This window comes from Ammodytes marinus (genome assembly GCF_949987685.1).
Source record: "Ammodytes marinus genome assembly, chromosome: 2".
In the NCBI taxonomy this organism is placed as follows: domain Eukaryota; kingdom Metazoa; phylum Chordata; class Actinopteri; order Uranoscopiformes; family Ammodytidae; genus Ammodytes; species Ammodytes marinus.
In genome coordinates, this window is record NC_137231.1 from 19,247,205 (window position 1) to 19,262,871 (window position 15,667).

General features: G+C 37.5%; 2 protein-coding genes across 3 annotated transcripts in view; both read left to right on the forward strand.

Moving 5' to 3' along the window:
- Window positions 1–7,578: 7,578 nt before the first annotated feature.
- On the forward strand, window positions 7,579–8,859 carry LOC307256268 (C2 calcium-dependent domain-containing protein 4C; the record flags this gene model as incomplete). Its single annotated transcript, XM_080035177.1, has 1 exon — window positions 7,579–8,859. The coding sequence occupies one exon, from the start codon at window positions 7,579–7,581 to the stop codon at window positions 8,857–8,859; it is 1,281 nt and encodes a 426-aa protein (XP_079891303.1).
- A 4,312-nt stretch (window positions 8,860–13,171) lies between these two features.
- Window positions 13,172–15,667, forward strand: part of vps13a (vacuolar protein sorting 13 homolog A) — a 43,724-nt gene continuing 41,228 nt past the window's right edge. For both annotated transcript variants that reach the window (XM_080044452.1, XM_080044453.1), the window contains exons 1-7: window positions 13,172–13,319; window positions 13,984–14,027; window positions 14,130–14,172; window positions 14,258–14,353; window positions 14,759–14,860; window positions 15,282–15,391; window positions 15,555–15,614. In XM_080044452.1, coding sequence (XP_079900578.1) covers window positions 13,220–13,319; window positions 13,984–14,027; window positions 14,130–14,172; window positions 14,258–14,353; window positions 14,759–14,860; window positions 15,282–15,391; window positions 15,555–15,614 — 555 coding nt within the window. In that variant the 5' untranslated portion in view covers window positions 13,172–13,219. The remainder of the gene's footprint in view (window positions 13,320–13,983; window positions 14,028–14,129; window positions 14,173–14,257; window positions 14,354–14,758; window positions 14,861–15,281; window positions 15,392–15,554; window positions 15,615–15,667) is intronic.

Here is a 15,667-nt window from a genome sequence, read left to right on the forward strand (position 1 = left end):
GCACTAATTAAGACACAATAAGAGGAGTAATAATGCAGCCATTATTACCCTCCATGATCCTCTGTCCTCACAACACTAGTGTTAGATGCCTCTGGAATCATAATACCACATGAGGTCTCATAACGTGCACATGTGTTTATGTACAGGCTAATGGGAGGGATATATTCAGTTTATTTTACAAGGATAGACACAGCGATGAAAGTGTGTCAAAGCATTTAACTGCATATGTTAAATTATTTTTCTCTGTGGCAAGTTGGAATATACAGAATAAAAGTCTTAGACGCTCTTTTTTTGTAGGCATGTTGGTATACAGGTTCAATTACCGTGTTAGATCTGTGTGTTCCTGTAGTGCGTCAGTATAACTTTATAATTTGTTCTATATGGAGATGAGCTACGTAGAAATGTGTTTCTATGAAACAGTTGGATTGAATGTATTTCACAGGAGAAGCAGCAGCTTTTAAGTTTATTTGTTCTGTCACCTAAGGACATGCACGTTCAGGAAAACCTTTGCCGTTTGTGTTTTAGCCAAAAATATACAACCAAAAAGTAATCATCAGATATTATTAACTAATTTATATATATAAAATACATTTAAAAAAGACATTCCTTTGTTTACTCGAAAGAAATGAGCCAGCTCACTGCATGCTTTGCTTCAATTTGAGATAAAAACTAGTTTTTTCCCTTCAGATATGAATTTGAATCAGGAGATGAAAGTCATCAAACTAATGTAAAAAATATATAGTACAGAGTGCTTCAGTGTTATGTCTCACTCCAAAATTAAAACCACAGGAAAGTGTGGCAATCCACGTTTTGGATGGCTCTAAAGCCATTAGTAAATTCTTCTTAAAATTAAAATAAATTCTCATTGCAGGTTGGTTTCCAATTCTAAGTAGCTGACTCCTTGTTATGCAAGCATTACAGCCCCCTATGTTTTAGGGTGGCTGACGGTGGTATGATGATATTTCATTTATTGAACAATGCAAATATTATACAACACCACCTGAAAAACTATTAGCACTGCTAAAAGTGTACGGGACATTAATATGAGAGAACTATGTATTCATGGAAAAACTGTTCATCATGTGAAATACGAGTTAGAAAATGAATAATAGCAGTCTTAGGAATGAATAAAACATTTAGGTCAGAGGTGTTTCACTGTCAGCCCTCAGAAACGAAACGTTATGCTCGTGAATAGACGATGATACATTAGTGTTAATTACCCACACTTCATAGGGGCCAGGGTGGCAAACTCTACATGCGTTTGTCTTAATGACCAGCAAGAGCAGGCCATCATAATGAGGAGCTTAATTCATTGATCTGAAGCACACTGGCATACATACACATTCACACACACCAACACGAACAACCTTAAATATTATTCTTTGTTCCAGACAGCAGTCTTTTAGTCAATGTAAAGCAACATCAGATAAGAGATATTGGTTCTAATTTTTCTAACCTATAATTGCCCGACAAGGATTCCTTGTTCAGTCACAGCTTGAATGATGATTAAAAAAAATATGGAGTCGTTTCAATAATAAATTAAGGCATAGAAGTATTTTACAGCAACTATTAACTTTGTTAAACAATTTAACCAGATGAACAGAAATGTGTATTATCTACATGAACTTCATAAAGCCTTCATTATAAAAAGTTAAAATGGATCAAACTGTTTCGTAATTTGAAAAATCTGAATACAGCAAGGGGAGCGCATTAGAAAAACTCTCACTACTGGAAATTTTGCTCAGGATTCCTCGCTTTTCTAACCATAAATCCTTGGAAACAAAAAGGGGTGATGACAACAAGCAGAGAGAGGAAGAAAAAGCAAGAGTGTGACAAAGAAATAGAACATAAATGAGGCAGGAAGACCAAGACTTAAAAAAAGGAAGGAAATAATAAAGGACAGTGTGAGAGGGAGATGAACAGCTATGCAAGGTCATAGGGCTTTATATCATCTTACAGAACTAATGAAACTCTAATATTCTTAAGAGGTTTCTTCCTGCTCCAAATTTGTCACATATTACAGGTTGACCGCTGACCTTGTAATGCAGTGTGACGATATCTGTATGAGGACCTTGAAATAGACAGACAGACAGACAGAGACTGAAGGAAGATGAAGGCTACACCTCTTTATGAAAAGAAAAAAACCCGTAACAAATGACTTACTAAGTCGGAATTCCTATCAGTCCGGCGTAACTGATTTTTAAGAACCGGCTGTCTTATTCTGTTTCATGAAGAAATTGTGCCTAACTCATGATTCTTTTTGTTTTCTAATGCAGGAACATTAATTGTGTTGTACATAAGAATAAATTGTGTACATAGTGTTTTAAATATATAATGCAAATGTACCCACTATAAAACAAAAACTTACAAAGGTATATGCAAATCAAATGTAAGAAAGGAAGAAATCCAATTTTGGCATAGAATTAAAGTTGCACTATGTAACTTTCGGTATGTCAGAAAATTTAACATTTCTATGGTATATTCTCGTAACTGAATGAACAAATTTTCTTCAAAGGAAATTTGGATCCCTGGAACACAGTTTGAAGTTAAAAAGCTACCTTAAAACTGTTGTTGTTTACAGCAGCAAGTCCTGCATTTTTGTTTACAAGCATATTCTAGTCTTAGGTTCGCTTCCAGGTGCCTCAAAAATCTGCAAATGCAAACAACTTACCCTCCCCTAAAACTGCATAGTGTAGCTCTAAAATGTTGTTGCCTGTTTGTCTAATACCTTCATGTACCGTATACATATATTATATGTCCATATGTGTTCATATACAATCCATAAACTATAACCTGCCACACACACACACACACACACACACACACACACACACACACACACACACACACACACACACACACACACACACACAAATTATGCATTTAAGAAAGCGATTAGCAAAAGAGTTGGAAAACAACAATTAAATGTGCTAATTGATAACAATTATTTTCTCTTTTACATATCAATACATTTTTTGAATTTTAAATGGCTTTTCATTTTGAAATTTGACCCTATTAATCAATTTGCTAATGAATCTTCAAATTATATTCCATCTCACACACAATTGCCTACTCCTCATTTGAGTAATCTTATGAAACAAGTATTACCCTATATATATATATATATATATATACATATATATATATATATATATATATATATATATATATATATATATATATATATATTTATGTATGTCCTCTCTCACTAATAATGATCACGGTAGGCTGTGGTTCTGGTTTATATGTAGTAACTTCTTGTATCAGTATATGTGATTGAGTGCAAGCAGGCAGCCGGCATACGGCTACATCTGCTCTTATCTTGGTAATGGTCGCCTTGCCATATTCACGGTGCGGTCTTTAATAGTGGGACAAGAGGACTGTCAGCATCAGCCAATGAAAATGCCATCTGACTGGAATTAGCATATTGGCATCAGGCCTAGAGACAGAGAGAAGCTGTCACAGGAGAGAGTCCTAACGACAGGTCAATCTGGACCACTGCACATTACTATAATTCTTCTTCTTTTTCATAATGTACCCATTCTCCTTCTCCAATTCCACTTTTGCTCTTTGCTCTCTCTCTCTCTCTCTCTCTCTCTCTCTCTCTCTCTTCTAGTACTTTGACTGTTCTTCAAGCCCTCTCTCCCCCTCTGTTCTGTCCCAAAATGAAGATGTTCGTATAACTCCTGATTTATTTATTTATCTGTCCATATAAAATGTACATTTTTAAACATTTGTTCCTGTTTTGTTACACTGGTTTTCTGCCTCTTTTCCAAAACAGTTTTCCCCTCTCCCCTTGGGTTCCTTCACCGTTTCTCTCTGGCAGTCTTCCTCCCTCCCACTATATGCCTCTCTGTTTCTTCTTAATAATTAGACAATGATTCACTGATCTGGGGTCAAATTTTATCTGCACGCTCTAGCTGAAGTGTATTGTTTCTGCGTCGTCCTCAAAGTAAGGTCTTCTGACGCAGCTGATGTCATCTTCAATCTGCCATCTATCTTTATTGGCCCAAATTATTACTCCTTATTAGCCATTATTACATTTTATCACCGATTGAAAACAGGCCAATGGTTCAGCCATTCTGGCCCCCTTCCCATCGTTTCTCCTCTCCTATTTCCCCGCTCCCTCACTTTTTCTTAGGAGTTCATACAAAGAAGTTCCATGGCCAAAAAACTTCAGCAATGTTACCAGAGGTTAAGTGCTTTGCAAGAGGATGAATGCCCATATAGGCTCATCCGACTCCTCAATAATGGAGATTAAAGTGAAAGCGTTATTAACAAAGTGTACAACCAGCTCAGGGTTTGTACTTGGAATTTTAAAACTCATCACACAATGTCAAAACATAATAATTGGTATGTTACATAGAAAAGCTTATAACAAAGGTTTGGCTTACTTAAACTATCTTGGATCTAGGCTGGACCTTCATGAAGTAACAGAGTGAAAATGTGTGGAAAATGTAATTTGACTTTTACTCTTAGAGACCCTATCAGTTGCTTTATCATAAATATCAGTTACATGTTCATATATTTCTTTCTTTTACTGTTTGTCATTAATACAGCATTACAAATGCAGGTCTCAAATGCTAAAATACTGTTATAACATTTTTCTTTTTCTTTTTAGATAACCTTGATATATTTATATATGATCTGCCTCTGGGGATGAATAATAGTTATTACACGATGGCACAAAGTTGACTTGTTTCATTTTTGTGGTGTGTTAGTTTAGGGGACTGACTCACAAGAGGAACCCCCCCTAAAAAGATTTGAAGTTTCCATCGTACCTTTTTTTGAATTGAAGGAAAGGCCAAAAGGTCACTTTAAGCTTTAGGCAGGTGGTTAGTCTTATGAAGTTACAGCCTCCAATATGGAGGGAGACATAATACATCCATTATTATGTACATGAGAGTGGAAGTGTGGTTTTAACAAAGTGGCTGATCCCTGCAGCAGCAAGAATTAAGCAACAACCACAAGTCCGTTCAGGGGCTCATTTATGTTTGAAAATAAAAGGAATAATGCTTAGACAGTAAACCGGCGTTCTAATAAATTTTTTCATGATGCATCAAAGTGCATGTGCCTTGTCGTGGATAAGGCACTGAGAAGCACAACGTTGTAGCATGTATGTGAATTAGTTGAGTGTAGCTCATTGTGAAAGGATGCTACAGAGCACTTTACATAGATTCACTCCACTTTGGGCTGATATTTGACCCAATATGTTAGTGTTTTTGCAAAGGCTGGGAATTAAATAAAAAATTGCTCAAAAAGTTAGAAATTATTCTAAAGAAAACACAACTGTTCCTAGAACTTCAATGCAATTTAGTTGATTAATTAACATAGTATTCCCTACAATGAATTACCAAAATGAAGCCCACAAAAAAGTATTATTATTCAACCAGAAGGAAAAGTTTTTTTTTAACACTAATGCAGTTGATGGTAGAGCATTTGGCAACAATGAACTGTTCTCCCGTTAGCGATAATTGCAGCATTGACAGCGGTTAAAGGCAAGGTCCTCTGCTGACTCCCAATCATTTATCTCTCCATTACAGAGAGCACTCTGGGTTTTTATAGGTGTAATAAAGTCGAACTTCACTACCACAAAAAGCCTCCTGACCCCTAGGTGCTCCAGAGGCCCCTGGCTTCTCCCTGATGAATTCATCATCTTCATAATCATTCTCTGTCCCACGCACACACTCATGCCCACATTGCATGCAAGCCTGTGTGGCCACTGGCCACACAGGTGGGGATTTTGTTTGTCATTAACTAACTGTTTAATTAGATGGATAAATAAGAGAGGACCATTTTAATGAAGCAAAGGGCCAGAAATCTTGAGTGTGGGTGTGTTTTTTTGCGCTTGCCTGTCTGTGCGGACTTTAAAACAAATGTAACTATCCCTTGGATTACCATTTATTTTGTAATAATTTGTATAGGTGTTATATTGCTAATACTTCAAACATGAGCTATTTCCCAGAGATGTCTTAATGGAGGAAAACTAAAAGTTTGAGGTTCCCTGAAAAAAAAATCTGATCCATGTACGCCCTCTTGTGGTTACTGAACCGACATTGGCACTAACAAAGTAACATGGGCCTCATCTGTGTACATGGTAAAATCCTGGTGTGAACTAAATATATGTTGTTTCTTCAAATGATGACATTTATCCGGCCAATAAAAATACAGAAAGGCAAACACTGGATCATTTGCATGATAGAAATGTTTGAAATTCAATAGAAATAGTAGAATATAAAAATATAAAAGTAAGAAATCATAATGCAGGTAGTACCCTCTTTGTTCATTAGTATGTTGGATGATTTGGTATTTATTGTTTCAGATCTACCTGAATCAAAAGAGGTCAAATGCTTTATGTTAAACAATATATTAAAAAAAGCAGTGAGCACAACATCTGTTAAGTCTGAAATGCTAAAACAACATTAAACTAACAATAAATGCTATCGGTCCCACTGATATGAAGTTATCTTTTCCTGTTAAGAATTCATGCTAAATCACTAAATAAAAGTGATGGATAATTAAAGAGTAATGTGATTATCAGTATGCATTCACTTTTAATGTCAATATTTAATTGCTTGAAAAACAGCAGGTATATGAATTTTACCAGGATAAGTATACTATTGACTCAGAGCTGCCTATTATACATCAGGTCAGCTGTGTGTCTGGACGCCAGCTGTTTAAAGGTCAGCAGGTCTTTGAGGTGCTGTGTGCTGTGGGCTGTCTGTTGGCCTGGGGTGCACCTGTCTTTGAACGAGATGTCACCTCTCTAAAAACAGACTACACTTGTGTCATCATGACCACAACAATGTTTTGTAAAGTATAAAATTCATTCAATTGAACAGTTTCTTGTCATAAGTTTAGGGTGCAGATGTATACATCATAATAGTGCTGTAGCCTACTATGAATTTTGAAAGGTGATAATATATCTTAAAAATATTTTACCACAAGTGTCAAAATGTATTTGATTTAGGTATAATTTGTGTATATTTGAATTGTATTGTAATTCTGTACACTTTATGTTGAATTGAAATTCAATGCATCACATATTTAAACTTTGTGAAAATGCTTTCTACATCAACAGAACAATAGGATGGCACATTTCGGTTTTTATGTACAGTAAATTGTCTCAACTAAATAAAGACATCACATCCTTGTAACGTTAAATGCAGACCAATGACTCTCATAACCATCCACCCAGACACAGAAGGACTCAACACACTGTATCTATCTGTACTGTGTGTTGTTGTGTGAATGTACGTAAACAACCTGTTTTGTGACGCATGCGGGGGTGGCAGACCAGTGAAGCAGAGCCTCACACACATATTTAAAATCTGTCATTGGCACATCCGTCACACTCATACAGACCTCACTTAGGTGGAGGACACACTAAGACCTCGGCAGGTAAGAATAAAATATTTGTCATTGGAATAAACTAAGTTCTGACAAGTGCATTTTGGTTCGTGCATAGTTTGCCTGATTAACTTAAAATATATATTTGTAATTCTTGTCCCCAAAGGAAAAAAGTGTGGATTTGTGTGCAAAGGCTTTACGCTCACATTGACACATCAGGAAACAACTATGTGGGTCCTTGGGAAGATCAGGGAGAGCATGGAGAGCATTCCACTCGAGCTAAGTCGATCCATGGGGAAGAGTGGGGAGTGTATATCGCTCTCTTCTAACACCAAGCTCTCTCACTATCTGCACAACAACATCCTCACACCAGACAATATCCCTGAGTTCTGCCTTCCCCCGCGGCTTTGCAAGAGAAGCATGTTGCTGGAAGATGAGACGGCCATACATGTGATACCGAACCTGAACAGTCAGATATCCAAGAGCAGCACTTCTTCCTTCAACACTCCACATGTAAAAACCAAGGATGTCAAGACGAAGACTAGTGATGCATCAGTGGATTGGAAGGCTACAAATAAACCTTTGCCATTCTCTGCGGAGGGGTACGGCCTGGCTGGGATATATGAGAGCCCCAACACTAGGAGGAAAGAGTCTTTATTCCTCTCAAACTGCCCTGTTTACAGATTTGATAGAATGGTTCCTACTACTGCAGCACCCAATCTGGCAAAGGAAACAAACCTGCCCAAGACAACTCTTTCCAGATTTCTCCCTCTGTTTTTATGCAAGCACCTGTCAGAGACGGGAAGCACAGAAAGTGAAACACCTTCTTCAAGTGACTCCTCTCCCCTCAGTTCACCTCAGAGTGCTAAATCCTCCTCGCTCCTCCCATCACGACGTGGCCGTCTTAAAGGAGCAACATCATGTCCTTCGTTAATCGGCGGACAGAGGGATGACAGAGGGAGCTGGGAAAAGAGGGGGGTTTTAAGTTTAACAACCTCTCCCAGAAGTAGCCCTCGAAGCTTAGAGGGAAGCTCACTCACGTTAGCTCCAGCTGTCCTCTTCCCCCTGGATGTTCTACAGTGTCAGGAGAGGGTTAGGAATGAGCACGTCCTACCGTTGCAGGGTCGCGGTAGAGTGCGCCTATTCGCAGAGCACACCACATTCTCCACCAACACCTTCTCGTCCCTTTTCACAGTCAGAGTGCGTGTGGTGTCGGTGGAAGGCCTATGGGATGACGCCGAGAGTCGAAGTCCAAACTGTGTGCTGATTCTGTGTCTGACCCCGGGAAAGCTGCAGCGTCAGGAGAGTGCCACCATCGGGAAATGCCGCAGTCCAGCTGTGTTTAATGAAGATTTTTTCTTTACAAAGCTGTGTAGAGAGGATCTGTTGGAACAGCAGCTCAGGTTAAAAATAATGGACAAACCTGCACCTGGAACATTGAGGAGAGGGACAGTGATTGGAGAGATCACTAAACCACTGGCTGAGTTACTCCTTCTTAAGAACAAATGAAAAGAACACCTCATTTTGTGTGATTTTAAGGGGGCAGCTCATGATGTTCAAGACAACAACATAGTGTGTTAAGAGAAAACACTTTTTTTCACAGTTTGTACAAAAAAGTGTACAAGAGTGGCGTTAAATAATGTAGTTTGTGGAGCCTATATGTGTATTTTGCAGATTCTATGTAAAGTATTCCCAGATGGTTAGAATAGCAAACAACAGGGAACAGTAGTTCAATAAGATGTAATCAGTGTACAGTTGTAGGTTTTTCTGTACTATATTAATTTGTATTTTTGGTATTCCCTCTCCTTAAAATCCATCTGTGATAAAAAATAAATAAATTAAAATGAAATCTTTGTCACCCACCAGTTAAACTGCAGCATACTTTGTAACGTGTGTATCTTAACCTTCAGTGTATCATAGGCCCTTTTTGGTACATTTTGGTTTTTCATTTTACAACTGCTGAGGCTGTGTTCCTGCAAATGGCTTCATATTTGGTCAAGGCTAATGATTTCTGAGCAATTTATGGTTAACCTCAATTCATATACTAACACTATAATGCACTGTGTATATTAATTTTACTCACACACTTTTTGACCCTGCTGCCTAAAGCTGATAGAATCCACTTTTTTTGCTTCTTCTTCCTTGCACTAATGTGCTGAAATCATTTTTGGTGTTTTTTATAAATTGCATTGATTTTCTCACATATGCCATTGATTTTAATTATAGGATGAGATTTAATTTTGCACTCCTCTGCTACTTAGGCCATTGCAGGCCACATGAATAAATTATTTTAGCTAAACTGTTTTCTCTGTGTTCTTAGTAATGGCATAGTATAGTATATACAGTATGTGTGTTTCGACAAAGAAGTGTGTGTGTGTGTGTGTGTGTGTGTGTGTGTGTGTGTGTGTGTGTGTGTGTGTGTGTGTGTGTGTGTGTGTGTGTGTGTGTGTGTGTGTGTCTGTGTGTCTGTCTGTCTGTCTGTCTGTATCCAAACACAGAAACTGAAATTCACAAAAACAGCTCAATGTAAATCCATAAAAACTGCATGTTTTGATCCAATGGTCAATTGAGGTTAAATACATGAATGTGGTAATAATAGACATTCATCCTGTTCTTATACCATGACATTTTAAATGTTTACTATTTTACAGATGATGCGTACATTTCATCCTTATAGGCCTGAAGAGCAAAGATACCGCTAGTGGAAACGGGGGAACTGTGATACATTTTATATCGTTATTAGTTGTATAGGCCATATGGAAGGACATAATTCATAAAACATCTGAAAAAATCATAAAAATATTACATTTCAAGTTATAGGAGCCGGATGAATGTGTAATATTACCACAATCACACAGTCCTCAAATTAACCATGGGATTAGAACATGTCGTTTTCATGGATTTACATTGAGCTGTATTTCTCTGTGAATTTCACTGTCTGATATTGGATACACACAGGCGCACACACACACACACACACACACACACACACACACACACACACACACACACACACACACACACACACAAACATACAGTACATATTTGCCGAAATACACATATACACTACTCTATGCCATTATGAAGAACCCAGACAGACCATTTTATCTTAAATTATTAATTCATGTGGCCTGCAGTGGCCTAAGTAGCAGGGGAGTGCAAAATTTAATTTTAGCCTGTAACTGAAACAATGGCATATGTTTGAAAATAGCACCAACTAGTAAAAAACACAAAAAATTAGAAATGTCAAGACATTAGTGCAAGGAACCAAAAGAATAATACATAAAAAAAAATCGGTTACTATCTTCTATTGCCAGCAGGGTCCAAAAGTGTGGTTTTAATGGAAGTCTGTGTGCCGTACTATGGCCCTTAATGGGTGGCAAATTTTAAATCTTAAACAGCAAAAAAAATATATAGAAATGCATTAAATTCAATATTGTTTCTAATTCTTGACATCAACCACAGTCTTATAATTCCCCTAAAAAAAACTAATTTGCAAAAAGTATTTTGCTTTTAATAAAAAAAACTAGTGACTTTATGTAAAGCAACTGTAATTTAAAGGGTTAAACCCCGTAAGGTGAGGACTGAAGTTGAAAAAGAAAGTTATGAAGAAAATAGGCGGAAAAATACATTCATGTTATTTTTATATAGCTACATATCTATCCTGAATGTACCGCAAATGGCCTTAAGTTACCTTTCTCTCAGAACAAACCATACAGATGCTTTTTATACTTTTTTTGTTATTGTCTATTTAATTTCCTTTTTCTTTTCTATAGAGTACCTTTTAGTTTGCTGACTTATTTGAGAAGTGTAATGAAAATAAAAATGTAGCCTACTTACCTATTTACTCGCTTCAGTCATTTAAATAGAAAAAGGGCACATTACATTCAATTTGCTTACATACATTTAATACCCCTCTGTAAGAGCCAGATTGCATAAAACATAATAATTGTTTAATAATATTTGTGGAAGTAATATGTGTTTTTTATAATTCATAATAATTTACAGTTCATGTTATTTGCATTTTATAAGTGTATTTTCAGCTAAAGTAATTTTGTAATATTTATTATGTTTAGGCCAAATGCTTTATTTTTGTGACGTATTACTCACGCCATTTTAGTTTGGAAGACAGCTGCCCATGGGCACAGGAGCATAATATTTCTTTACTGTGTGACGTGTGACTTTGAATATTTTTTGACCTTTTTTCAGTAAATCTTTTGAACCAGGGTCTGGGTACTATCGTATAATTCCTTTTTTCATTGATATCAAAATTTAAAAAACGGAAAACTTCTGTTTGTTTCAATCCGTGTATCTTCCGTTCAATCCATATCCGTTTGGAAATCATAACAAGAAAAACGACCAGTTTTTTTAAATAATCATCCTCTCATCTACATTATATTATACCAAAACACGCTTTTCTCTATTTTGAATCACAATTAATGACCAGGTTATCAAATACGAGAATAATGGCCTAAATGTTGATTTTGAAAAATACATGTTTCAATTTAGTGGTCGAGGCTCCGGTGTTGTGCGAAAGTTACCTCCGTGTGTGTGTGTGTGCGTGTGTGTGTGTGTGTGTATGCGCGCACGCACCCAGAGGCGAATTTAGCCATTACGCAAAGGTGGGCAATTGCCTTGGGTCTCATGGTCTTCTAATAAATGTTTGTTTTTACTCTTCATTCATTAATCACCGATTACGTGCGGACGTAAGCATCGCACTCGGAACTGAGGGACACACCCTACATTATTGATAATGTTATTGATACTCGTGATCAGCTGAGGCATGAGCCCCAGTGCAGACAGCTGCATATGAAAAAAAATGTATTGGTTAGGTCCACGAGTGAACAGCTGTTTGTCTGTCGCTGTTTAGATCAAGCCTGGTTTCCTCTGAGCAGCACAGTTCGGTTCGGCACGGTTCGGCAGGGTTACCCTACTAGATCTTCCATGCGTTTCCACTACCGACAAGAGGCTTTAGCCTACTTAAAAGACGGAGATAGCCACAGTCAGAAAACAGTCAGAAAACAGTCTATGGGTCAGAGCCATCAAGGCACTGGCAGCACATATCGTGTGTCATTGTGGCAGCAGGACACAGTAGCCCGCTGATTAATATAAATAATTATTTGGAACTTCAAAAATAAAAATGCAAATTTTTTACATTTTCTGTTTGTCTCCTTTCCCATTTTCTTATGTAAAGGGCGACATGGAAAATAAAAAATAAGAAATGGCAATCAATTCATGTTTTACAGGCATATTTTGAATAAAACTAATAATTAAAACGTGAAATCAAACTGTTGTTTTCGTTTTTCGTGTTTTGATTTCCAAACGGGTATTATTTTTCATTTTTTTCATTTAACTTTTATTTATCCTCGAGAGACCAATTGAGGGGTGACCCTCATTTACAATGACGTCGAGTTCAAAACAAATTAAAAGGAAAAACAAATGGAAAAATATGGATTGAACGGAAGATACACGGATTCATATTTTAAATAAAACAGTCAGTTTTTTATTTTTTTTAAATGAAACAAATAATTAAAAAATGAAATCAAACAGTTTTTTTCGTTTTTCGTGTTTTGATTTCCAAACGGATAAGGATTGAACGGAAGGTAGGCCTACACGGATTGAACCCAGACCCTACAGCTGGATTGTGGTATGGAAATTTGAAGTATACAACTACACCCTCTTCTTTCCCAGTGTTGCATCAGTGGCTGACCTCTGTCTGAAGAAACGTAGGCATACTGCAGGTACGGCGTGACGGGGTGACGTCACAGTATTACCCACGTCGCTACGTCATAACGTGACGCTGAGGCAGGCGAGTCCAGAGTCCGTCAGAATGTAAACATGGTGACAGTCACATGAAATAAACGCCAATATGGTCTTCGAAAGCTTGGTGGTAGATGTCCTCAACCGGTTTTTAGGGGACTACGTTGTCAACCTTGACAGCTCGCAGCTAAAGCTTGGCATATGGGGAGGTAATTGAACTTGTGTATTTCAGTGGAATGGCTCGCTCCCCAAACTAGCTAGCTGTTGCTAGCAGACGTTAGCCACCAGTCGTGTGTGACAGCTGTCAGTGTCAGTTCTTCTTAGAAAATATTGTTTGGCTATCCAGTGTGAGCTGATAGACAACTACTAGTCTATTGATAGCTCTATCATCATTGTTAATTTCGGAGAGCTACAATAACCCAATGTTAACGAAGCTCATGTCCTACTGCATGGCTGTTTGTCAGTTCGGCGTCAGGTCACACCCTTACACACATTAAGGTTATTTCTTGGCACTGCGTTTCTTACTGAGGTATTTCTACAAGCTCGACCAAAAAGTATGTTTTATCAGACCGCTGCTATCTGGTATAAGAGTTGAAGAGAGGTTTCAGAGCTTCCTCTAAACACGAACCAACTTGTAACAAACAGAACGGGGTGATTTCAGTCGTTTTACCAAACCTGTTGTTATCAATGTCTTTAATAATGTATTTTGTTCCATTGCTCAGCATGTTGAATTGAGTCAATAGACAAAGGACATATACACACCCCTTTTTAGATGTGTTTTCTACGATAATAACACAATGTTAATATATTTGCCTATCAGCATGTGCACAGTAACAGTCAGTAAACAAGTAGGCCTGCTCCTCATCATTTCAGGTGATGCTGTGCTTAGGAATCTTGAAATAAAGGAAAATGCCTTGGTAAGTTCTAAGTAAATTATTAATTAAGCAAAGTGACTTTCATTACATTGTGGCACTCATGATGAATTTGTGTTGCAATAATTCCCTTTTCTTTTGTTGCAGAGTCAACTTGATATTCCTTTTAAAGTGAAGGCCGGTCATATAGGTGAGATCATACTTACTCCCTGCATCTGCTACCCTTTATTTAGTACAGGTGAAGATTTTCCTCACATTATGTTTTCTATTCATAGGACGGCTGGAGCTAAAGATTCCATGGAAGAATCTCTACACCCAGTCAGTAGAGGCGACACTGGATGGTGTCTATCTGCTCATAGTCCCCACAGCAAGTAAGATGCAACATCTGTGTCCAGCTACTGTAAATATGTTCAGTATTATGAGATGTAATAGTCATCATTGACCTGACAGTTTGATTGATTTGGTAAACATTTATGAAATCAGAAACCCATTAAAGCATCTTTGCAGTTTAATAACATTATTTTTTGTGAAAAAAACCCATCTCAAACTTCTTGAAATATCAATAATATCAAGTTCCGTCTCATGAATGGCCCCAATGATTAGCACACACAACACAGTGTAGCACTGCAGTCATCATACAAAGGAAATCTCTCACTTATTCATGACTGTATAGTACTTGTCAGGACAAACAGGAAACAGCTTAATCTATTTTACAATTAATTGTTTTCAGAGATATGCAGACAACTAATCATTTGTATTGACCCTATTCTTTCTAGGTATAAAGTACGATGCAGAGAAGGAGGATAAGCAGCTACAGGAGGCTCGTCAGAGGGAGCTGCAGCGGATAGAGGAAACGAAGCTGAAGGCTGCCGAGCAAGGTCAGGGTTAAGCTTAGATTTTAAAGTGTATATGTGTGTGTCTGTGTCGTTGTGTGTGTGTGTGTGTCAAGAGCATTGTATGTCTGTGTAACTGCATTGATTCAGGTATTTTAGCTTCCCAGTAAGAGGTGTTATATCGAGTACATTCTTGAGTTGGTTAGCCAGAAGAAAAGTAGAACATACTAAAAAGTTGTGTGGATGGATGCAGCAGAGGAGCGAGAACAGAGATTTGAGATGTTATGTTGTATCTAAAACTGTTAGGACAAATAATGCTGTAAGTCAGTGATTCTATGTGGAAGGTCCTTAAAACAGTTCTTATCAGGGAGCAAGAGGTCAAATCATTGTCCCTAATGCAAAGCTTTAGGAAAGCTCCAGGGCCATATCAGGTCTCATGATTATCGTATCTGTTTGTGTTTAACAGAAAACCCCGGTCTGGAAAAACAAGACACCTTTGTGGAGAAGCTTGTCACTCAGGTCATCAAGAACCTGCAGGTCAAGATCTCTAACATCCACGTACGCTATGAAGATCATGTGAGTATTCATGCCGAGCAACCTTATACAAGCCCACATTTATTTCCATTTGTTTGTAAAGTTAACAGCATGGGACAAATGTGGAGAACCAGCATTGTTTGTGTTTTGAAAGTAAATGTTGTCTACAGGCCTAGCTCTTACTTCTCCCATGTGTTTTCCACAGGTCACTAATCCAAAATGTCCGTTGTCATTTGGAGTGTCACTTAAAAACCTCAGCCTACAGGTAATGTCTCTCTACTGTGATTATATCCTTTATTACATTCAGCTATTGTTTTT